We start from the raw sequence: 24,202 nt of genomic DNA on the forward strand, positions 1-24,202 counted from the left end.
CTGCACAAAGCTTTTTTTGTATGCATCACTATTCACTCAGTCATGAAAGAAACCTTTAATTGCGGAATGAGATCACTAAACTGGAATTTTCACTACAATTATACTGTAAAATACTATTGGTCATATCGTCCTTTGAAAATAATGTAGCATTCTACTCTTCAAGATCATACTGTAATTGTGGGCGTTTGCAGGCTGTGTTTTGTGTGTTTTGTCAGCAAGCATCGGGGGGGGGGGGGGCGTTATAGTAAGATCTTTTCCCATTTTTTGGAGCAGATATTAGGGAAGATATGTCCGTTACATCAAGAGAAGCGAAACAACACGAATTTTCCTCAGCATTTCGCTTTTGTCGTACCTCCGTGATAAAAATTACGGTTGCCAATCAACAGGTCACGCGTCAAAGACCATGTGGCATGTCGAAGATGACATATAATTTGCAAGTCGTGTCGTCGATATATTCATTGTTTACTTCTCACTTGAACAAGGACGATCTAACAGTGATACGTGCACATGCCTGCCTTGTATAGAGATCCATCAGTTGATCATGTCGGAGTTTGGGGAATACCGACATCAACTTTGGATTGGTGTGAAGAAAACTATTTAGTTACGGAATATGTTGCAGAATTTTGTAAGTTTCACATTCCGTTAATATGTTTACATTTTTAATACTACAACACGCGTGTATGTAAATTGACTAGTTTTGTGTATATTTTGGGTATTGATTTCAATTATGAATATAGCTCATGTTCTTTCAAAGCCAATTCTCGCTTATAGTTTGATTACAGTACATAAAAGTATTAACCAAAGCGCTCATTTGTGTTCGCAACACGATATCGTAAAATATTTAATGTCACAATTACAACTTAGCTAGTCTTCTAATTGCAGGTAGTTAGTTCAAATTTCAAAATCGTTCATATGAGTTCTAAATTATTTGGAAAAATTGTATCCTTTTACAGGTTAATATTAAACTTCTTGCACTACTTGAACACTTCTCCCAGAAATTATAGATCAGAACACTCAGCAGTTTTATTCTATTCCTTTTCGGACACTGTTTAATATTCGATTCGGACATTCATTTTCAGACAACTTTATTAATCATCGATTTTTATCATACAAAATTAAATTTCAAACTTGAATGTAGTTAATGTAATTTTTTACGTGAATTATATATTCTTTACTGTACATACAACAACAAGATTAAACCAATAGCGAACATAACTTGTTAGTTGTCATTTATGCAAAATTATTGTCATGTGCTTGAACTCGTATGCAGGCGGTATGCTATTTATATACAAAAGGCTTTTGAAATATTGGCCTGTTAGATGACAACATGCTGCTTTCAGATCTCATTGCAACAATTATAAAGGTTTTATTGATAAAGAATGTTAAATATGAAATCAACATACATGTCACACATAATAATTTCTTCAATATATAAGGTGGTGCACATGAATCTCCACTTGTGATATTATTAATTTTCAAAATTTTCGAACAATTTTCAAAAGTCATCTTTTAAAGAATTTTGGTTACACAAAAGAAACAAATTCCAAGTAGGGAGGAAGCAAATTCCAAGTAGGGAGGAAGCAAATTCCAAATAAAAAAGACATCTTGAAAATGATTATGATTTAAAACAAGAAACAGGTTGAAACTGTTAATTTCATTTCAATAAAGTCATCTGCCAACAGAACACACTTGTAATAAACAAAGAGAAATGACTAATTAATACACATCTTCCCCAGGAAGGATTTGAAATGTGGCATGCAGGCTTAAAGATGCCATCTGCACTTTCGGACATCATTTCATTTCTTTAATCTGAGAAGACTTTAGGTGGTTTATGTTCCTCTGTGTGCAGTGGTGTCACCAGCATGGATAAGTGTGGTGGACATATTCATATATTTATCTGCATAGACTGTTAACATTACATGGCTGCATCCTCACTATAGTTTCCCTTGGCCATACACAACTGATAGTAATACCTAGGCATCCTAATTGGGCGAGATTTTGCGGTGTTAGGTTTTCTCCTCATGATAACAATTTAATATTTGTAAGCTAAAACCGGTCAATACTGTGAAAGTAATTACTACAATTTATTAAACTAGGGAATACAATCACAAATTACTTCATGGTGGTTCCTCCGTTGCTTGCAATGCTGAGATGTTATCAACTTGGATATGATACAAGATTTCTCTTATCATTTCTCTCATTCATGGGTAAGAGAATGTTCAGGGTTGCTTGAACCAAGAGATTAGATAGGACTTATGGTGAAAAAGAATTTTACACTTAGCACTTGCAATGAATAAATATTTTTTTATTGAGATAATACTATTAACAAGTTTTTTAGCCACTTAGAAATTTATGGTTGTGAGTCATATGATAGCAAAATCACGTCGCGTGATTTCCCTGGAATGTGGCTACTTTCACAAAGACTCTTTTAGGGGAATTGATTTCATTTCAAAAGCAATTGCAAAAACAAAGATTTGAAGTTGCTGGTAGTGTTCAAACAGCAACAATCATGTGCAATTGGTGAAAATAGCTCAAGGCAAACACGAAACTGATGTGTATGAAGTTACCAGAGCCGATATCAATATTGTTATATCGTTACAGACGTCAGTATCTGACAATGACAATTCTCTCAATCGACGTTTTCTTTGTTCCCCTCCACAAAACGTCAATTGCCTTAACTGTAAATTTCTATACTGCGAGTTTTAACAAACCACGCAAACTTTCGGCGCTTGTGCTGAGACTGAGAGACTCTAATGTTCATCATTAATATTCCCATTTCTTGTTTTACGTTAAAAAACAGCTCTCGCATTGCAGGTTCTTTCATATCGTCAAAAGCCATGAAATCAGCTTCATTTAAAGCCGTCATAAGAAATTGCAGAAACTACGCATCTAATCACTAATGCTACATGCTTTATGCAAAACTTCAAATCATAGATTTTAGGAGTTTACGACTTCCTTCGGGTCTAGTTCTGGGGTTGGCACTACTCTTTATCATCAACTTCTACAAATTTAATATTTAATTAATCTAACAAATTTAAAAATATGAAAAATTTTCATTCACTGGCGATTCACAATTAGGTTTTTAAGAAAATTTTTTTCGAAAAAGGTCGAAAGGATTTCTTTGATCGACATCTCGACGCGGAGAGTGACATGAGAAATAGCAAGATGATTAAGATGATTAACATCAACTAATAGTTGTCGCATTTCTTGTATTTGCAGGTATAGGGATTGGTTCAACTCTGTTTCATGCTACATTGCAATACAAGATGCAGGTAACTACGATATTTTAACTAGAGTATTACCGCGTGTGATCAATATACTGCGGACAGAGAATGAGGCGGCTGAAACTTAATTCTAATCTTACCCCCTCTATTTAAAAAACGAGTCAACATCAATTATGTATCTCATGTTTTTGGGGGTCCTGTCACGAGAAGCCAACATGGCTCTCTTATTTACAAAGCGTTTTTGGCTAATACTGATATATACAGGCCTATGAGATTGGCTAAGCCTAAGTTGACGGGAAGCTCCGTCAGATCGTCAGATAAAGTGGCAAGTGGCGATTGTCTGTAGATAACTGAGATACAGTAAGCTCTTATCATAAAATCATTGGATACGGCGTTTGCTTTCTGTATCTGTTTCATCACTTTCATGCCAGCTGTAAGCAATGAAATTAGGACGAACTTAGGACGTGTTCGAATTTGTTCGTGTCGGTGAACGTTGCAGTATTCATGATTGACGTGAATATGTGGGTTGACGCATTACAATATAATATACCTTTTCGAGGCCTTATTAATCTCGTAAAGCACTCATTTTAGACAGTATAATTTCTCTTATAGTTGCTGGATGAACTACCAATGATTTATTGTACCAATATTATGCTTTATTGTGTGTAAGTACCCAGAGAATAATAATTGTCGAGCTTTTAAATCAATTGATAATTTTACAATATATTCATGCAATAACCATCCAACTGAAGAAAGCGGTAGTAACAATTTTCTCGCCTGAATGAAAGAATAATTTTTTACTGATATCTAGGCTGGCTTGTGACAATGAACCTCGTAAAAAGAACTTTGGGTTAAAAATATTTCTGATGATGTTTAGTATTATTGTGACTGTGGTAAGTTCGTTGATAGTCATTAGAAGATCTTTCGTTGGCAGCTCCAAAATAAAATTGTAATCAGAGGCAGGGCAAAATACATGTATGCGCGTGTCGTAAAAGCGTACAAAGTTCATTTTTAAGTATATTAATTGAATAGTTTCCTTTGGAGACTGAATTAATGCTACTTGACTCTTGTAGTGTCGTCTGCCTCAAGGTTAAAAATCTGCGTCTGATTTACAACTGCTTCATTTAATTTCACATTATTTGTTTTGATATTGCAATGTCATATTCATAAAATGCAAGTATATAATATACTACTTTCATTTTTAGATTTATATTGTTTTTGTTAATCCCTTGATATTCCAGGTATTTACCATCGCATGTCTAACTAAAGTCATGGTTTAACTCAGCATCATTTATTAATTCCTGCTTGATCAGAACCAAACAAGCAAAGTAGTTGAAACTGACTTCTAAATAATTTTTTTTCTAAAATCAATTTTATTATTATTTAGTGGGTGTATGGATTAAGTGTTGCATTTCTCATTGTATCGACTGTCAGCTCCGCCAGGTAATCTCAGCCTCCGTCATCTCAATTTTGCAATGCCTCCAGTTTATTGTATTTTTTTCTATTGAAGTATTTTTCGCTTTTAGGAAACACAAAGTTTCACAGAAATATTCCAGCTGGGCGTTACTTTGGTAGGAAAACTGCATGATGAAAAATGATCCGTTAGTTCAGATTAATTGCAAGTGTTCTTAAACATGATTTTTATTTCAGTTATGGAATTGGTTTTATATTATGGAATATCGACAACGTATTTTGTACACGTGTTAGGTACGTGTTGCATTGGGATTGCTTGAAATCATCGATCAGACTAATGTTTACGTTCGCTCCGAATTGATCAGTATTCTTTGCTGTCTACAACTATATTTTTCATTCTTCAGATATTTTCGTGGTTTAATACCTTGGCCTTTCGATGCACTGGGTCAACTGCATGGATGGTGGCATTGTCTTGCTGCTTTTGGTGGATATTTTCAAATATTGTACACGTTCGTAGCTTCTTTATAAATTACTGATATAGTTATATGATACAAATTTCTTTGACTAAACTAGAGACACTAGAGTGATTTTATAGCCTCTAACTTACTAACTTCCTAACTTAATTAAGGATTGACTTGAGGTTGAAGTGTCTGAAGGATAAACGGAAATCAGAACAGGTAATAAGATATTCTGCGCCGCGCTGGAAAATATCTTTGTTGTAATTCTCACGATAAATATAAGGCCCAAATTAGTGTTTTCATTCTAATATTTCAAGGGTCAATATATCATTTTAGAATGGCTCTTGTCAAAACGGTGGAACTGATAAACAACCGAGAAGTATTTCATCCAGTGTATTTCGAGTAAGTATATATAGATCCCTACCTAGATATAATTCATAATTGGTTAAATATACTTTGTATTTTGGATTTTGTCTAAAGCGGGGGGGAAATTAAGGATGCAATTTAAAAACGAAGTGAAGTATTACGCACACTGAATTGAAATGGCAAATTGGCCGCAGTTGTTTGGTGATAATATCATTGAAAACTTTTATCACTTAATAAAAATTGTAGAAAACCCCTAGTAAGGAGGCGTTGAACCCCATACTGGCCATGCATTTAAACGTTCATTTATTGTTTTTGAAACTTTGTAAAGGATCTTTGGTGTTGGATTCCTGTTAATACTCGCAGGAACTGTGATGCTGAATATGGTGTGAATAATAACATAGTCAGCAATGGCAGTTGTGATCACATGAGATTGTAATACTGATCATTTTGGTCAGTATAAGATGCTATAGTGTCAGTGCATTACGATACAATGGTGATAACATCATTAACATGTACATTCATGACTGTTAGTTACCATTGTAAGGCTAATGCTTCCAAAACACGTGGTTTAGGTCAATGAATAGATCGTTAGTTCGTTCTTTTGAGTTTTTGGTGTGTTAGTTTTGTTCTTTTCCTGGTTTTTAACTAAAGGATATCGGTTACATATGATAGAAATTAGGATAGAAATTAGACATTACGTCATTAGGTTGTAAATACTTGTGTTCCAGCATCATTTCCACTAAATATTTTCCAATACACTGTTCGTTTACAACGGTACTTACGGTTTTTACATAATTATTTATGTATTTTATATTGATTACATCATGTATTTACACTCAAAGTGATACTTGCGATTTTCTAAACTATAATAGTGGACCATGCAAGTATTATAACTTATGTATATTTTCAGGTATATTTTATAGAAAATAGTGTGATATTCAATATATAAAGTTTGCTAATTGTAGAAAAATATTACCCAATGTTAACAAACTATTTTTGTAAATAAATTGTGCAGAAAGGCCAGATTTTTTTGAACGACTCGAATGCCGACTCAAATGGCGAAATACTTCGCGTTTTGTTGAGAAAAGCGGGATTATGTCGTTGTAGTCTTAACTGAAAAATAGAGCAGCAACTAAGGAAGTTCAGCGCAATTCAACGTGGTTTTAAGTTATAACTTTCATTGATATTCGTGCACCTAGACAACTAATACTTCATATAGTCTGCCAGCATACCACTCATGAAGATTTTGACGTGTTAATTAAACGAAAATAGCGGATCTGACCAATGCCAATGGTATAAAAAGAGATAAAGGAGAATATATAGTAGCCTATATTCATAGCAAATTAACATTTTAAAAACCCTTAACTGAACTATCGGTACGGTGTATTGATAAACGACCTGTTGTCCTGTTCAGTGACTGAGTGTAATGGACGGCAGGGTTGAGAGTTTTAGCAAGAAGTAAACAAGCTAAAGAGCAATACGAGGCAATCAGAAGAAGCTGGTAGGAACCGTGACATTGATCAAAGTGAAATCAGAATTCTGCCAAAGAAGTATGTCTTTACGTAGGTATATTTTATAATGAAGCATGCAGCAGCTACGGCAAATTACAATCTGAATAGCCTTTCCCCATAAGATCAAAGTGCATTCTGGGATTGTCTGAGGCGACTAAATACGGACAAGCGTCAAATATAAGACGGAAGGATTTACTATTTTACAAGATCAATATTATATTACAATACAATATTCAATTTTACAATATAATTCTTTTTACATGGCTTTTCCGCATCATTCTAGTATTTCCAACAATTCATTCCCACAGGCCACAGGTTTTTTAATTTTCTATCCTCGCGCCTTTCTATAATTGAGTTTGTAATTTCTAGGGAATGGCTAATCAGAAAAGAATGAACCCAATCGGGTATTAGATCAACCATAGTCACAAGTATTCTGATATCCATCTGCCCACCCTCCAGGAAACAGCCGAAGGTCCATATCTTCATAACTCCATAATAATAACGGAACCAGTTAATGGACTGATCACTACAAATGATTACATACGATTAACTTCTATGACGAAACAGCCAGAATCCGATGCATTCGAGATAGCGTTCCAAACACCAAGAGACTAAGTTCAAGGTATTTCCAACCCTAGGAAAACCCTGGGTACGAGGTTGCACTGGGTTGCACTTGGTGGTTGGTTCATTTCACCAGGTTTATTAAAATAAGGGTAAGAAAGATGGATTCGTAAAGTGCAAGGTAGTTGCTTGTTTCGACATGCTTGTCTTCTGAATGTATTAGTTATGTTTATTAAGGCTGGTTTTCATTTAATCGTACTGGCCGTGAACCACTCATTTTTACCGATATAAAATATCTGTAAATTTGTCGATATTTTTTATTTAAATCAGTCATTGATTACGTAATGAGATGGTAATACACAATATTCTATTTTATCAACAACAATTACAACTAAAATGAAACCAGCCATAGATTCTTCTGAGTCGGATAACAAACGACAATCAAAAAATAGTATTTTTCAAACGGACAATCCTATAAACGCTACAGCACTTAAAATATTTGTTAGAAAATTATGTTTTTATTTTATTTCATTCCTATACTTGGTCAGTCATTTTATTAACTACGCTAGGTTATAAAATTCAATCAACGAATGAGTTACTGTCAAATAATTTGTCATTCACCTAATTCTATTTTGTATATTTCACGCCGTATCGTGTTTTTTTTTGTACTCTCGCGTTCATTAATCCCATCTTGTCGATGTCCATGGAAGGTTTCTCCATAAATTATCATAACAAAATTAATCTCTTTGCTATGTCGCTCCGAATTGTACAACAAAAGGTTCTCCACCACTAACTTCGAAATTTCTTAAGGCTGACGAATTTTGCTCTGAGAAATTCTTAACCTGAATAAAATTGAGGAAATGTTTGAATGGTTTGGTAGGGTGCTGTTAGGGATGATTGTGGGATGATTGTGGGATCATTGTGGGATCATTGTAGGATCATTGTGGTCATGTGCTTATCAACCCTTAAATAATTTTATGAATACCAAAAACAAGCATATGTCATGGTAAGTTTATTTTTTCAATCTCTGTATGATTTTCAAGCGAGGTGCAGGTCTGTAGTACACATTACAACAAAGGACTATGGTGTGAAAGATGCTTGCTTTGTCACATAATTTCTCCACTGGTTCATGATTTTAATGATTATGATTGCATGACATGCTAGTATATGTTTGTATTTATGAGTGACTTACCAGATTTATGTCCTGTTTTGACACAGGTTCCGCAGCTAAAACAACCTGAGGAGCTGCTGTACCAGGGGGGAGATTATCTGGTGGTATTCTGGACGATGAGCTCCCTGTATTATCATAATGCCTAATAACCAAATAATGTCAATCGTCACATTTTTCTTTCAAAGCATATAAACATAAATATATATAGTTAGTTAAAATTAGTCAAATAAGTCGATGATTTTGTCAGACTAGCAAGTTGACTTACTGGTACTGTTTTGTTCGTTCCATAAACTCTCCTTTTTCTAAACTGTGAGGTTCCACAGTTGTCACATCAATTACATTGCTGAAAAATGGTGGGACGTCACCATGAAATACATAAACATGGGTGCACTTTTTAAAAACCTTATATTCATAAACAAATTATCTTACTTTGCTGTTTGATTGAGAATTCTACTAAGCATGGACTGTTGGTCTGATTGGTTGAATGATCCTGACTTTTCTGTAGGTCCATCACTTTAAAACACAAGAAACATGAAAGGCCACTGTCTAGTTATATTACATCTAAAAACTGTAAATCCATGAGATAATACCTTATTGCTTGTGGATATGTAGTTTGTGGGGCACCGGTTCCATCCTTTATAAGTGGTGTTCTCTCATTATCCTTATTTGTCTAAAATTAGTCAATCATTTGAATGTTTTTTACAATGCTTGCGCAACCGTATGGAGGGGAAGTGCTGCACACAAATATGATCTTAAATATGCTAGGTTTTAAGAAATATATACCTCAGAGGTATACTTGCTACAAACCCATGAATTAAAGGTGGTTATTTTATATTTGATATTGCATGGTAATAAAACCAGGAGTGCTTGAGTCATTTAAGTATTCAGACATCCTCTGATTAAAATATTATATTTGATTATTGTCGTATTGTTAAATAGTACCAAGTATTTAGCTAAATAATTTAATTAAATAGTCTAATTGTGTCCTTGATTAGCAAAGAATAAAGTAGTTCTTGCTTCAACAAGAATCAATTTGACACAGCATCTTGTGTATCTCTACAATACTATAATACCTGCCCGTTGACTTCGTCGTTGCTAAAACAGCAACCCATCTTGCTTAAATGAGATATAAACTTCTTTAGGCAATGACAATAGCGCGTGTCACAGAAAAATACGCAGTAAATTGAGTAAAGTTGGTGGACTTATTTCGATACAGTCATCTGACATTCTGCTTTAATAGTAATCACGGACGTTTACGGCACTGAAACGAGTGTTTCCGAATAGTCCCGACATTGTCCCGATATATCATACGAGCCTGTGATATTTTGATTATGCGGTTGAGATATTTGGCACAATTTGGCACTAAAATTTGAAAATATTAACGATTCAACGGTAATTTTGACCTTTATTTGGAAATGTAAGGTTGGTGCGATTTTATCATGCATTGGTGAGTTTTTATATTGTTTATACTGATTGTTATTATGTCAAGTTTATTTCATATATAGCGCACATTCCACGTAGTCGTAAACGCAATCCCATTAGATCAAACCTATAATTCATCTAGCTGCCTCTAGCCTGTTCTTTTGGAGCATTCGACACCATTCTTGAAAACTTGGAATACAACCTCGCCATGGAGAGCAGAATAAATTCGGAAAAAGCGGAAGCTCTTTTGAAATGGGTAAGTATTTAAAATATCCAAGTAAGGCTTTTACATGTACCTGATGTAAGGAGTAGTGGTAACATAATATTTTGGAATGTGGAATTTACAAATCTTTGATCTGCTGTATGATCTCAGAGGTTCACTGAGGCCCTAGCTGTGAGGGTAGGTCAGTAGGTGACTAGGTGCATGTCAATTGCCTGAGATTCAGTACAACTATAGAATAACCCGCAAAGTTACCTATCAATTCAAGTAAGTTATTCATCCTCTGGAGTGTGGAATAACGTTTATAACATTCCACGTTATTGTTTATTTACAAGAACGTACGCAGGAAATATGACTCATTTTATATGATTTAATATGACTCAAACGGTTTTTAGATGATTTGTTGATGATTTGAATATCATTTAGAAAAAGTTCGATTATTTTGTTATTTGTTATTCTCAAATTATTCTGTAATTTTTAGGTCAACACAATCAGCTGCAGTTCACTTCAAGAAGTGAAGTCACTACAGGAATTATCAAATGCACAGTTGTTGATGGAGATTGTTTGTCTTGTGTAAGGATATTTGATATCAAAATCTGTTTAGTCATAAATCGAAGAATCATCTGCAGAATATGCATGTGCTGCAAGTGTCTATAAAAACATGATATAAATTTACTTGTCTCTTTTTTCAACCATTATTTACATGAATTTCTATAGTGACAAAGATTACAAAGTTGAAAGATTAAATTCGGCAGATGAGAACACTAAATGGATTTCTAGAGTGATAGAATATTTAGAAAGTGAGTTTGATATCTTTTTTAACTTACACCTAACTTACACATTAATATATAACATTCGCATATTAAGTTTTGCACCAGTAGACAGCTAAGATTTGTAGGTATAGAAGAGGCTCTGTATCACAGATGAGGTAGAAAACAGATCTTTATTTTTTAATCTACTTTAGCTACAGTCTCCATGCAGTATATAACCATGCATAGCATAGCCAACTGCTTGGATTGATTAATGATTAAAGAATGTCTTTCAAGTCTTAATTTTCATTTTTAGATTTTTATCATCAATCACTGTCAAGCTTTGTTGATCAGAATAAGATCACATCCCAAAATACCATGGAAATTGGAAAGGTTTTTTTCACTCTTTCTTTTTTGCAAATTACCATGCACAGTTGTCTGGAAGCTGTGGTGATCAAGTTTGATTTTCACAAAGGATATTCTGACATCAAGATGGCAATTTTTTGTATCTTATTTATCTAAAGTGTCACAAACTTGTCTTTACTTTAGGTTTTAAGTCTTTTACTGTGCTGTGCTGTCCAAGGTGAAAATGTTAGTGAATGTGTTGACAAAATCACAAGTTTAGAAGAATACATACAGTTTCAACTGAAGTTCATAATTGAAGCTGTTTTAAAAGGCCTGGATAATGGCAAGATAGATTCAGTCGATGTTACTAATATGCTCTGTAAATCAGGTAATATATAGTCAGAAAACAGTGCATGACCAATCATTGCGGGATTTTGAGTGCAAGATGCAGTCGTTGCAACAAACCGCTTGACCTGCAAATATACTGTACTAGTACCTGCAGGACAAAGGGTGTTTCCTTCTATGAATGATTTAAAACCTTGTGATCAAGTGTCTGTTAAAACCATTAATATTTCTATATCTTGCCTTTTGCAGAATCATTTCGTGATGTTCAAGGATCAAGTGATGAATATCAATCATCACCAATCATAATGTCGCCAGTGTCGCTTTATAATTCCCCAATTAAGGCATTGATGGCCTCGCCTCAAATGCAGAGCAGACAGAGTCAGGTAGAAATGTTTTATTCATTTTGTTCATCATCTGACTTCAGCTTTAAATGTGGCCGAACTTTGGCGGGGTTGAGCTTTGAAGGTCCTTTTGTTGGGCTTTTTATGTGAAAAATGTCAGCAATGTACAATGTTGAAAATATTAAATATAACAGCTTGGGAAATTAGAACACTTGCCAATACTTTTTTATTTATTGTGTTTTTATTTCAGGTGACAATTTCTAAACTGTACAAGAGACTAAATCAGTTTCAAATCAAAATTAATAACTTGCAACGCGTTCAGTCTGACTTGGAACACGACATTGAAGAGAAAAGAAATCAAATTGAAGAACAGGGTAAAAATATACACTACGTATGCTGATATATGCAAGACTGGCGGCCTGGCGCATACATCGATAATTTCGGCGTTCATTACTGAAATTTTTTATACTTTACTGAGCAAATTAAAACGCTTCTCGACGTTTCGACCTGAGAGCCTTCGCCCATACCACAGAGCCCATGCATACTAACTCTCCTAACGAAAGCCTTCAGGTCGAAACGTCGAGAAGTGTTTGTCCATTTTAGGCAGTTGTTATACCACATTTGATGCTAAGTTATAAGTTTGACGCTCCCGAATTTATGTATTGCAACGACAACAATATAAATATATAATATATAGAGTTGAAAATTCAATCGTTGTCGCAAGAAGTTACAAAGGTTCCTGTGTTGGAAGACGAAATTGAATCGTTGACTCGATTTGAAACTGAACTGGATAATGTGAATCGCGAAAATAACAGGTTAGTTGCCGGAGACTATAAGTCTATATCCATGCATGCTGTCGTTTTCTCTTTACCAATCTGCCTGCATGGTATTTTATTTTTATTACACTGGCTTATACTGCTCTAATTTTTCTATGGGTACAACTCTGATAGCATCGTGCATATTTTACACCTGGCTGTAGGTTAAAAAGATTAATCCAGGAGCTAGAGGAATACAAACAACAATTTCTCAAATTGGAAAAAGATTACGCTGACCTTTGTGTTGAGAAACAGGCAGTAAGTACTATGTGTATTGTCTATCATATCTATTAAATTACTGACGCAGGTATCTATAATTTCTCCCAGGAAAGAGATGATTTTGAAAAATGCATTAAAGAAGTAAAGAATAAAGGTCAAGAAGAACTTCGTTGTGTACAAATTTTGTTGGATGATTCAAATAAAGTGTGTGATCAGTTGAGAAATGAACTTCGTAAAGCCTTCGCTGTTGAAGAAACGATGAAAAAGCAACTTTCTGAACAGGAAAATCTTTTTGTAAGAAAGATCAAGAAGATAGAGCAAGATTTAGGTATTTTTGAGATGGTGTTATTTAAATGCAGTACAGTGTACTATTTAAACTTAGACTTTATATTTGACTTTTATTCGACTTTTTATTCGATATTTAATCAATCGTGGTCTCCCAAGTCATATCCCCTTATATCTCCAGATGTTGAGCAAAAACTTCACATCTGAGCAAGGTCCTAATACGACAGTTTTTCGACCCTCAGTAATTTTTTGGAAGTGCAAAAACAATAACTGCCGACTGGCTTTGAAACGAATATTGACTTCGCTTGTTCGTTTCGCTCCCCCTCCCCTCCCGGCTGGAGTAATTGTAAAGATACGGTTTTTCTGCCTATCTTAGATTGACTGCGGTAATCTTATTATATTTTAGCGGACTCAACCTCTTCAAGAGACAAATTGTGTTTAAAAAGTGATCAGGATGTCCTTCGACAGATTGCAAGAGAAGCAGATCTGAAACAATGTTTCCGAGATAAAGAAGCAGTGTTACAAGCCACGATAGACCAAACTCAGCTGCAAAATTGTGAACTTAATCAAAACGTGAAACAGTTGCAAATAGATTTAAGTCGAGAAGAAGAAAACAAGAAAGTGCTCCAATCTTCCTTGGCTCTTTCTGAAAGCAAATTGACTGACACATTGTGTAAATATGAACGTTTACAATCTGACTTTATTTCTCTTGGAAATGAAAGCAAGAGCAGCTTCGATAAAATACTTGAGGAAAAGGATTGCCTTCAAGATGCCTTAAAGAATGCAAAAGCAAATCGAGATTTGGAAGTTGTTCAACTTCAAAAGAAGAACGATGACCTTCAGGAACAGACAAGGTAAAGTAATTGGGATAGATGTCACAAAAATTGCATTGCTTATTTTCATCATCATTAACTTCGCAATGCTCACAATGTGGTGCTTTGCTTTACAGATGCTTGGTTCACGATCTGAATGAAACAAAGCAGGTTCTGCTCGAAGCATTAAGTGGTAAAGAAGAAATGCAGACGACAATAAAGGATTTTTGTACACAAAAGAATACGTTGATGGATGAAAATTCGTTACTGCAAAAGAAATTGGAAGAGAAGGAAAGTTCAGTTTTGGAGTTGAAGCAAGTTCAAAATTCTTCCTCAATACTTGCGGCAAATAATGATGCGTTACTGAAGGAAAACTTGTCGTTGAAAGATAACGTGAGGGAGCTAGAATCTCTTAAATCCAGTGTTCAGGCGTTGGAAAGTTCACTCCGTTTGGCTAATGAAGAAATAGAATCTGTAAAGAAGAACAACAGTGATATCAAAGATCCCACTTATGAACTAGAACATAAGATGTTTGCAGATGCAAACAAAAAACCACAAAATCAAAACGATATTGTAGTTGAAAACGAGACAGCACAAGTTGACAATTCGACTGAAGAGATAACCGAATTACGTAATGCTTTGCGTATTGCTAATGAAGAAAAGCATTCCCTCCGAGAAATTAATTCTTCTCTTGAAAGTCAAGTTGCTGAAATTGAGGTTGATTTGAAAGAGTACAGAGCTCTTCAAAGTCGTTCTGACGTTTTGAAAAATGAGCTGCTGCTGCTGACCAAAGAAAACGCAGAAATGACAAAAGGTTCGGAATTTCTCTCCGGCGAATGCGAAAATCTTCAAAAAATGTTAGCTGTTGTCAGCAAAGATAAACGGACTCTTCAAGAGAGCAATTCAACACTAAAAGATGAAATTGCTAAACTCAAAGTACATTCTGAAAACTATGAATGTCTTCAAAGTGATTTGGGGATTTTAAAAGGAGAAAAACTGTTAATGGAAGAAGAGAATATAAAATTGAAGGAGACAATAAAACAAACAAGAACTCCCGCGTGTGAATTTCAAGCTCTATGTCAAGATATAAATGAATCCAGGAAGGAAAGGTTTGCAGAAGAAAAGGCAATACCAAAATATATGAAATCATCACAAAGTAAAAAGGAAGCAATCTTAGACAAAATAGAATTTAACCCAGGTAGCAACTCAAACGCCGTTGACAATTCTACGATAGAAACAGGGGATCATGATTTGTTGATGTCAAAACTTGGTGAGATAGATAAAGTTGCTAGTGAACAGGACAAACAGATTCCTCTGGCTCTGACTCACGAAGGTGACATTGCTAAAAATAAGGGTGAGTGGTTGTTTTATTTTAACTGCATGCATTCATTGAGAGTAAATCCATCTCGTAATCGTTAAAAAAGCTCAGACTGCCAGTTACAACAAATGTGGCATATTAACTTATTAACTTAAAGAAACGTTTTGACCTTACTTACACATGTTGGCATGCACGAGAGATAGCGCGATGTCTTTCAAAGGGAAACGTTGAGTTTCTTTCATATTCTTGGCAGACGTTATCCCTTCAACAATTAAAGAGTTATTCAAAGGCGCCATTGTATATTGTTGCATTTATTTGGCCAGTTTTATTCTTAGTGATTGACATAAATTATTTTACATCTCAATTTTAGAGTGTTTGGTCGCGATTGCTCACGAATGCGAGAAAAACCAAAAGAAAACAAGCGGAAACATGAACTCGATTGGGGAAGAAGAAACGATCGGAGTAGATGAAGTTCCCTCGATTGACGAAGTGAAAACACTTGAAGATAAAATAATTTCGTTGGAAAAAGAAAATCTGACTTTGAAAGATTTGCAGAAGAAAAGCAGTGAAGATTGTCTCAATGAAATAGCTAAAGTTGAAGAGTTGAAGAAAAATCTGGCAGCTAGTGAAGCAGCCATGGACAAGTTGAACAATAATAACGTGGAGCATGAACTAGAAATGTTGTCAGTCCAAGATAAGATGAGGAAAATACAGGAGAAGAATATAAAATTAACAAATTATATACCCCAAGTGGAAGCACAGGTTGTGGATCTTGAGAAAAAGTTGTCTGAGGAAGAATTCATCAGTAAACGTTTGGCAGTAGAGGTTCGATCACTTGAAGCACAATTATCGCATGCTGATAGACAGTTACGACAGACGGTAGAGAGGAAAGATGAGCAGATGACACAGAAAAACGCTGTCAACAGGAGTATGGAAATTCTGGCAAATATCCACAAAATGGCCCCAGTTCCTGAAGAAATTACTTCAACTGCTGACGAAAACGCTAATGTTACGAAAGATTTTTCCATTGCCGATGACTCCTTAATTTCTGAAGGCTCTCTCATGACGGAGAACGAGGACGGGCATGTCAATACAAACGATGGAAACGTACAAAACAACGTGATATGCAAACAAGAAGAAGTTCTTAAAAGATTGCGACGTCGGAGTGCTGTTTACTCACAAAAGAATTCTCGGAAACATGAAATAAACAACAAGAGATGTTCCACGGTCGGCACAGAATCTTTCGTGGTGGGTCAGTTTTCTAACACAGTCGCATATGAACCCGATGATTATCACTATGAGTGGGATCGCATTTTGGAGTTGAAAGAACGGAATTCAATTTGTGCACCACATCTACGTTCATCTTACCCCGTTGAAACACAAGTACGTTCAAAGGAAGAAGTCGAAGAAGAAGACTTGAGATTAGGAGGATGTTCAACAACTTTATCACGAAAACGGTTGAGGGATAACATCAGTGACAGTAGTTTATTCACTACGACCCTTGATACTAGTCGTTGTTTGCCGAGATCAAAATCAGAAAATGGGTTTAGCAACATTTTGACTGAGAAAATGGTCGCCAAACGCATTTTAAATGACAATGGTGACAAGAATAAGGCTTTACGGCACTCGACATCTTTCCCAGAGCAGAAAATAAACGATGTTGAAAACGTTGATAAAAATAATCGACGCGAGAGTATTGCGTTCAAAGTGGACATAACTCCGGCGAAAAAATCACGCATGTCTTTACGGATGCCGCGGTCCTTAGCAGCTGAGAAAAAAGAAAACGTGAAAGGTAAAAGCAAGATGAAGCCTTCACAAACTTCAAAGAAATTTTCCCTACATCGAAAACAGAGCTCCGGGAAAGAAGACAAGAAAGCACTGCGGACAAAGCGCACCAACCTGGCCGTTTAGTGATGGAAATATCTCAGTTATACTGTATCCACTTAATAAATATGTAAATATCTGTATTTTATGTTTTATTTTACATTCGAACTTCGCACTTTTTCTACCCGTTACGTAGCTAATATATATTACTACCTCTTAATCGTGAATTAAATATTTCATGTTTTTGATCATATCCGTGTCTTTGACTTTGTTGTATTCTCAGACCTTTTTTAACCTGATCCCTGTTCATATGCAGACGGTTTTACAGACGGCCTTTCCGTTCAAAATGACTTCCCCGTTGCTGATATAAATTCGGTCAAAGGAAAAGAAATATTTAAACATCACTAATCAGTTCGTGAATATTGTCAATTCCTAAACTGGTATCGTTAAACCGTTTCGGTTCATTGGTGGGTATAATAGCGTGCAAACACGAACAGTGAAGACTTCCATGCTTGGTCAGAGATGCTTGGTCGAAGGATAGTAATCTTCAACCAAGCATTGTAGAAATCACCAGAAACCTTAGGAATACCAGAGCTCGATGCTATGGCGATGTATATGAGATTTTAAAGACTACAAGACAAGTGCATGTATATGATATATTATATTACTTTTCTTCTCTATGTGTATGAAAACAATACGTGAGAACTTGCGAAAAATGGAATGACAGGTCTGATGCTGAAGACAGGGTCGAGGAGCGAGAATATATCACTGTTAAAGAGTAGAAGTTAGACTGTGCCATAACTGAGGCGCTATTGGCATGTGTCTACAAGGAATATAATTGGCCTATTGGTAGAACATTTTTGTATTAAGATCGCGTCCAGCGAGTTACGATGCATCTGATTCTACGCTAACTACAGTCTATACACGGTGATTTTGTTTAAATTCTGTTGCAAAATTATTAAAGGATAACCAGCGAGTGAAAAGTTTCGACGTTGAACATAAACCTGGCTGGAGAGTGCTCGTGCTTGCAATGGTTATTCGGTCTATAAGTCGCCGTGAACATAACAGAAAATATTTCTATTTTCTCTTGTTGTTGATCCTTCTTGCAGTTAATGTAATCAAATATGCCTCGTTGGGCAAACAAAATGGGAAACGCTTGGTTGAATCACAAGTAAAAAAAGCAAAGAATGGAAGGCATATAAAACTACTGTATTGGTCTACGGTATTTGGTAACAAAGTACAAATAAACGATGTGAGTAAACTGCCGTATTTTCATGTGAATCATCAATGTAGTTCTTTTTGTGAACTGACTGTTAACAAAAGCCAGAGTATGGAAGTTGATGCAATTATCATCCATGTTAGAGATGAAAGTCCATTTCCTTCACCAGAGAAATATTCTCACATTCCTTTTATTCTACATACAAATGAAAATCCAGCGTATACAGATTTATTAAAGAATCCACTGTTTCTTTCTCACTTTAAATATATCCTCAGCTACAGACTGGACGCTGATTTTCCAATGTCCTTATTCAAAAAGCCGGACTTGAGCACTCCGGTTCCTTTCAAAAGGAAAACTAAGCTAGTTTTTGCCGCATTCTCACATTGTGAAAGATTCCGCACCTCTTACCTTGCAGAACTAATGAACTACATCTCAGTTGATTCCTACGGCGCTTGTTTAAAGAACAAAAATGGATTAACCCGTCGATATGCAGAGGATTTTAAGAAAGTGAAAATAGAAATAGCCAAATACTATAAGTTTACTCTGGTGTTCATGAATGCTGACTGTGAATACTTTGTTGATGATCAACTAACACACGCGTTGACAGCAGGATCAGTCCCGGTGTACATGGGAACTGAAAAAATAGACATGTTTTTACCTGGCAACCTGAATTCGTCAATTATCAAGGTCAGAGATTTTAAAACGCCAAAGGAACTTGCAATGTATCTGAAATATCTCAGCACAAACGAACATCAATATAATAAATATTTAAGATGGAAATATGAAGGCTTTAAATTTCCTGCTATCCCTCCCAGTAACGTGACATCGATTCTTCATCAATGGGAATCTCCTGATACCGTTTATTGTAAAATTTGTAAAAAAATTCTTCATGGGAAAACTCCAAAGTCGTCCCTAAAACCTGATTCGTGCAACAAACGTACTGATCCAAATTTTGCCGTTTACTAAAATCTTGCTTTTTATTTAATTTGGAGAGTTTGGTTTGCGAAGTATTCAAAGATCTGAAAAGAATGGCTCGGGAAGTTTTCCAGCTTCTGTAAGGGGAAATGGTCCAATGCGCAACTAGGTCAACCCAGTGATTAACTATGAAAGGTTGGAAATTGGAAATAAACCACAGTTACTGTAAGCCTAACATGGCTAACGATCAGTCGATCAGTTTTTTCATAAAATAAGACTGATGAAAAACCAGCCAGTTTCCATTTTCACCACTCACCAGCAACGTAATATGACGTACGACGTCGCAGCGGGCGGCTGATGCTATTGGAGTTATTGGACACCTATGAAGTATAAACTCAAATATTGAACCGAAGTCTGAAAGTGAAAGATTCGCGATCGCGAAATGGCTGTACAGTTGATAAAGCTGATATCGATGTTCATCATTTCGTTCTTGTTTTTTTTTCGCTCAACGATTGCTTTAAAAGATAATAAACCAGTGCCAAATAATGTCAGCCCAAAACTGGACTGTGCTATAAAAGAGTTTGCTTGGAACTACTCGAAGAAATTGCAACCAAATCGCGGCAACTTTCTTTCCGTGTTTGATGCGTTGCAACTACAAACCAACTGTAACATTACCCGACCATCAAAAAACATTGATGTGAAAACTCGACGAAGTACGCCGTTTATAGATCTTTCCTCTAACGTTGTGTTTGTTCATTCTACCAAAGGTTTAGATAAAAATAATGGCAGAGAAGAACGCCCTGTTGCAAGTTTATTAGCAGCTAGGAATTTATGTCGTCAATACAGGAAAGTGGAGAATGATCATTGTACAATATATCTTATGGAGGGTGTACATGAACTAAAGGAAACTCTCCACTTAGGCCCTGAAGACTCTGGAACCAGTTTCGTTGGAGATAATGCAATTATTTCTGGCGGAAAAACAATTAAACCAGAATGGAAATTATATAAAAATACAATGCAGTCAGCCTCTGGCCAAAATGCCATATTTTACGATGGCCTCAAACCAGGCGAAAGTTCAAAATCTGTGATGTATATGAGCAAAATTAATTCATCGGCGACATGTCTGGCTGGGTGTAATTCAGATGTTAAATGTACTGCGTATGTATTCTTGAACACTGACACATTTAAATCTATGTGTTACTTTCGATTTGATGGACTCTGGAATCCAGAACCACAAAATAATTGTGTCAGTGGCAAGAAAATTACAATTTACAGTACAGACTTAAGAGACTCAAACATAAAACCATTTAATTCCTTGTTTATTGATGGTCGCAGAGCGGTGAGAGCTCGATTTCCTAATGGGAACCCAGAAACAACAGGTATTCATACTACACCAACTGGTTATGTTACGAAAGCGTTAAGCTGGCTACCTGCAAAGCCATCCCCACCAGCAGTTGAGATCCAGATTAAAAATCCCTACCGCAGTCATAACCAGTTTCCAATATTTCAGCTTGGTATAGATGGCTCAGTTAAGCAGTTTCACCCACCAGAATCTTATTGGGCTACTAAAGAACCATATGGAGGTGTGACATACAAGGTACCATCAGGTTTGGTATACAACAAGTCTTTGGAAATGTCTGTAAATGAATGGAAGAGGCCAGAGACTGGTATAGTTCATGCATATATGCATTATCATTGGGGAGGGTGGCAATTTCAACTTGATAGTCGGAATATGTCAAGCAATACTCTAAAATGGAGCAAAGGGGGTTTCCAAGAGGCACGAGGAGACACTGGTGGTGCAGAGTGGTATGTTGAGAATATTTTTGAAGAACTTGATGTTGCTGGTGAATGGTATTTTGATGATGAAACATATCAACTGTATTATTTTCCAAATGGTTCTTTACCAGAAGAAGTCACCATATCCCAGGTTGAGACACTTATTTCCATCAAAGGTTATCAGTCTAATCCATTCAAAAACATTTCATTTTCACACCTGACATTCACAGAAACATCGTCAACATTTTTGGAGAGTTATGAGGTACCTAGTGGCGGGGATTGGTCAATTCATCGTAACGGAGCATTGTTTATTGAAGGTGGAGAGAATGTTGTTGTTGAAAGCTGTTTGTTCACTAATATTGGAGGAAATGCATTGTTTCTAAGTAATTATATTCGGGATGCTATAATATCAAATAATGAATTTGTTTGGATTGGTGACAGTGCTATAGCAGCTATAGGGTCATCCAATCTTATTGACGGCACAGATGGAAATCAGCCTCGGAGAACCAAAATATTAAACAATCTTGTTCATGAAATTGGATTATTTGGTAAACAAACAGCAGCATATGTCCAATCTCTTGCCTGCGAGACCCTGGTTGAACGCAATGTATTCTTCAATGGTCCCAGAGCTGGTATAAATTTCAACGATGGCTTTGGGGGCGGAAATGTTGTCACTAAAAACTTGTTGTTTAATTTTGTAAGAGAAACCTTAGACCATGGACCATTCAACTCCTGGGATAGACAACCATACCTCACAAGAGTAAGAGATGATAAGAATGCATCTTTGGTTCCAAAAGAAAATACCATGACTTATAATTTTATCATCAGTAATTATCATTCATGCTGGCCAATTGACCATGATGACGGTACTGGATATTTTACTGATCAGTACAACTACCTTGTATATGGTGGATTTAAAAATTACCTTGGTCATTCAAAGACCTCACAGTATAATGTGTATGTTTACCCAGATGGTAATCAACCATATTCTAAACCATGCTGTGCGTTCAGTTCTGGAGCCCAAACAGGTCCTTTGGCATCAGGTTGGGGTGATCGTTATACAGATAACAAATGTATTGTCCATTCAACACAAGTTTATGAATATCCAAGTTGCAAGGTTCAAGACATAAATCAGCTGATTCCTTATACTGCAAGAAACAAGTTCTACACACCAGATGCCCAAATTGTATTCAAATGTGATGATAATACTTGGACATTGAAAGAATATCAGGAAAGAGGTTTTGATATTGGTTCAACTGTGTCAGATTTAGTGGATACAAACGAAATTATTCAGTGGGGAAAGGACCTTCTATTATAGAATAAGATAACTTTCTGTGTGGTTTTTGTTCCTCTTAATGATTTTGGTAGGGTTTGAAGGATTATACTAATAGGATTAGGATTTGAAGGGCATGACTAATTGGCTAGGGTTTTGTAATGTTTTAATTTGTATGGAATTGTGTGAAAATATATTGTAATATTGCTTCACTCGTTCATGACTTGTTGTTTAATTGGAACTGGTGAAATATATCCCATTTCTTTCTGGAATTCTCCGCAATAGTTTGCGACCTTTCCTTTATATACTGAACCAAAATAGCCCACAAGTTGAATTATTCATAGCAGACAACTAATACTTGGAGTCATAACGCATTCCAAAACAGCCAAGAGGAGCGTGTCTAATGTTCGAATCTAACTTCTCAATGTTCAAATTATTTAAATACTGCAAAGCTAATTTCGGTCTCTTAACCCGGGCCATCGTCAGTGCAATTATTATTGTTAAATTATTAACATGGCTTGTTGAGCTCATCGCTCCATCACTCGATTTTTTTAACATTTTATAGTTGAAAGAAAAATTGCACCGTGTAACAGGGCCTTCAATTTAAAAGAAGGGAAGATTGGTCGGCGAGATGATAAAGCGGTTATCTCTACAACTAGCGACGATATTGCGGCGTTCGAAACAAAAGAACTAGCGCCCTAACTGCATGGGTCTGAGAGGAAGGCTTCGCCGCAGTCCACAGTAAAAACCCATGGACATGCTTATTGGTATCGATCATCCTCGATTGCATACCAGCTACAGAAATTCACTTTGGGGTGGTTAGTGTTTGGAAATAGACCAGGAGACTTTCAACAAGTCAGCAACGTACTTCACCTCAAGTATACAGCAATGTTGGACTTTTTAGATTTTTGAACGAACCAATGGGTGTTGCTGTTAAATTATGTGAATGCACAGCAAACTCAGCCCTACCGAGATAGAAGAGGCAAAGGTTATAGAAAACTCATGCAAGAAGATTGGTAACCAGTGGATGGAGGCGTACCCCTGGAAGACCCAAACGAATTGCCCAACAACAAAATCCAAGCAGTAAAACGACTTAAGACGACAGAACGACGACTGCAGAAGAATCCTGAACATGCGAAAGACTATAATAATCAGTTGATTAAGATGAACGAATGAACTTTTCACGAAAGCTGACAAAAGAAGAAGAAAATTATTACCAAGGCCCCGTTCATTACATAGCACAACACGCAGTCCTGAAACCAGAAAGCAAGAGTACACCAATCAGAATAGTGTTCAACTCGTCTTCTGTGTTTTTATTGCCTTAATGATTATTGGTTGAAAGGCCCAGATTTGCTCAACAACGTATTTGGCGTGATTCTCAGATTCCGAGAGAACAAAGTGGCATTAATTAAGCACTGATATTTCCAAGATGTACCATACCACTTATCCCGCTCAAAGTCCAGCATGTTCGTAGATTTCTATGGAGAAATATGGAGACGGACAGGCCTGCGGACACATATGTAAAGACTGTTCTAACGTTTGGTGATATACGACATATACCAGCGCCCATACAGGCCGAGAAGGTAGCTACTCAACTCACCCCAGGGCACACTAAACGCT

The 24,202-nt window shown here is 36.0% G+C and overlaps 5 protein-coding genes across 6 annotated transcripts; 4 read left to right on the forward strand and 1 right to left on the reverse strand.

Moving 5' to 3' along the window:
* The first annotated feature begins 178 nt into the window (after positions 1 to 178).
* Positions 179 to 6,477, forward strand: LOC114528196 (alkaline ceramidase 3-like). Its single transcript, XM_028549810.1, has 13 exons — positions 179 to 625; positions 2,097 to 2,207; positions 3,220 to 3,272; positions 3,837 to 3,889; positions 4,036 to 4,117; positions 4,430 to 4,465; positions 4,612 to 4,667; positions 4,751 to 4,795; positions 4,875 to 4,931; positions 5,042 to 5,146; positions 5,266 to 5,314; positions 5,432 to 5,497; positions 5,790 to 6,477. Exons 1-13 carry the CDS (start codon positions 508 to 510, stop codon positions 5,895 to 5,897), a joined length of 939 nt encoding a protein of 312 aa, XP_028405611.1. The 5' UTR covers positions 179 to 507; the 3' UTR covers positions 5,898 to 6,477.
* A 1,427-nt stretch (positions 6,478 to 7,904) lies between these two features.
* On the reverse strand, positions 7,905 to 9,933 carry LOC114528212 (ragulator complex protein LAMTOR1-like). Its single transcript, XM_028549828.1, has 6 exons — positions 9,778 to 9,933; positions 9,295 to 9,374; positions 9,134 to 9,217; positions 8,970 to 9,047; positions 8,726 to 8,846; positions 7,905 to 8,375 (listed from the first exon to the last, which is right to left on the reverse strand). The coding sequence occupies exons 1-6, from the start codon at positions 9,814 to 9,816 to the stop codon at positions 8,283 to 8,285; spliced, it is 495 nt and encodes a 164-aa protein (XP_028405629.1). The 5' UTR covers positions 9,817 to 9,933; the 3' UTR covers positions 7,905 to 8,282.
* A 118-nt stretch (positions 9,934 to 10,051) lies between these two features.
* Positions 10,052 to 17,650, forward strand: LOC114528210 (intracellular protein transport protein USO1-like). 2 transcript variants are annotated; one of them, XM_028549826.1, is made up of 14 exons: positions 10,052 to 10,151; positions 10,269 to 10,382; positions 10,828 to 10,919; positions 11,064 to 11,146; positions 11,412 to 11,488; positions 11,645 to 11,828; positions 12,035 to 12,168; positions 12,377 to 12,500; positions 12,824 to 12,941; positions 13,106 to 13,199; positions 13,269 to 13,488; positions 13,852 to 14,299; positions 14,395 to 15,611; positions 15,946 to 17,650. In XM_028549826.1, the coding sequence occupies exons 2-14, from the start codon at positions 10,335 to 10,337 to the stop codon at positions 17,484 to 17,486; spliced, it is 4,380 nt and encodes a 1,459-aa protein (XP_028405627.1). In that variant the 5' UTR covers positions 10,052 to 10,151; positions 10,269 to 10,334; the 3' UTR covers positions 17,487 to 17,650. The 2 variants fall into 2 exon arrangements, with proteins under 2 accessions (XP_028405627.1, XP_028405628.1); XM_028549827.1 differs by having other exon boundaries at positions 10,052 to 10,382.
* Positions 17,651 to 18,330: 680 nt separating this feature from the next.
* LOC114528251 (alpha-(1,3)-fucosyltransferase 10-like) lies at positions 18,331 to 19,605 on the forward strand. Its single transcript, XM_028549878.1, has one exon. It carries the CDS (start codon positions 18,430 to 18,432, stop codon positions 19,582 to 19,584), a length of 1,155 nt encoding a protein of 384 aa, XP_028405679.1. The 5' UTR covers positions 18,331 to 18,429; the 3' UTR covers positions 19,585 to 19,605.
* Positions 19,606 to 19,721: 116 nt separating this feature from the next.
* LOC114528250 lies at positions 19,722 to 22,786 on the forward strand. The gene has a single exon (XM_028549877.1). It carries the CDS (start codon positions 19,976 to 19,978, stop codon positions 22,625 to 22,627), a length of 2,652 nt encoding a protein of 883 aa, XP_028405678.1. The 5' UTR covers positions 19,722 to 19,975; the 3' UTR covers positions 22,628 to 22,786.
* The last annotated feature ends 1,416 nt before the right edge of the window (positions 22,787 to 24,202 follow it).

This window comes from Dendronephthya gigantea, unplaced genomic scaffold, assembly GCF_004324835.1.
Source record: "Dendronephthya gigantea isolate DGI-Jeju-01 unplaced genomic scaffold, DenGig_1.0 000048F, whole genome shotgun sequence".
NCBI lineage: Eukaryota > Metazoa > Cnidaria > Anthozoa > Malacalcyonacea > Nephtheidae > Dendronephthya > Dendronephthya gigantea.

What these genes read in the sequence shown, in the direction of transcription:
- LOC114528196 (XM_028549810.1), top strand. Translation starts at nt 508, where the DNA reads ATGCCTGCCTTGTATAGAGATCCATCAGTTGATCATGTCGGAGTTTGG. An exon ending in TTAATCCCTTGATATTCCAG is followed by an intron (nt 4,466 to 4,611) that starts GTATTTACCATC and finishes ATTATTATTTAG; the next exon opens with TGGGTGTATGGATTAAGTGT. An exon ending in GTATTTTGTACACGTGTTAG is followed by an intron (nt 4,932 to 5,041) that starts GTACGTGTTGCA and finishes TTCATTCTTCAG; the next exon opens with ATATTTTCGTGGTTTAATAC.
- LOC114528212 (XM_028549828.1), bottom strand. Translation starts at nt 9,816, where the DNA reads ATGGGTTGCTGTTTTAGCAACGACGAAGTCAACGGGCAG. An exon ending in ATTCTCAATCAAACAGCAAA is followed by an intron (nt 9,048 to 9,133) that starts GTAAGATAATTT and finishes ACCATTTTTCAG; the next exon opens with CAATGTAATTGATGTGACAA. An exon ending in GAACGAACAAAACAGTACCA is followed by an intron (nt 8,847 to 8,969) that starts GTAAGTCAACTT and finishes TTTGGTTATTAG; the next exon opens with GCATTATGATAATACAGGGA.
- LOC114528210 (XM_028549827.1), top strand. Translation starts at nt 10,335, where the DNA reads ATGGAGAGCAGAATAAATTCGGAAAAAGCGGAAGCTCTTTTGAAATGG. An exon ending in AGTGATAGAATATTTAGAAA is followed by an intron (nt 11,147 to 11,411) that starts GTGAGTTTGATA and finishes TTTCATTTTTAG; the next exon opens with ATTTTTATCATCAATCACTG. An exon ending in AAATCAAATTGAAGAACAGG is followed by an intron (nt 12,501 to 12,823) that starts GTAAAAATATAC and finishes TATAATATATAG; the next exon opens with AGTTGAAAATTCAATCGTTG.
- LOC114528251 (XM_028549878.1), top strand. Translation starts at nt 18,430, where the DNA reads ATGGTTATTCGGTCTATAAGTCGCCGTGAACATAACAGAAAATATTTC.
- LOC114528250 (XM_028549877.1), top strand. Translation starts at nt 19,976, where the DNA reads ATGGCTGTACAGTTGATAAAGCTGATATCGATGTTCATCATTTCGTTC.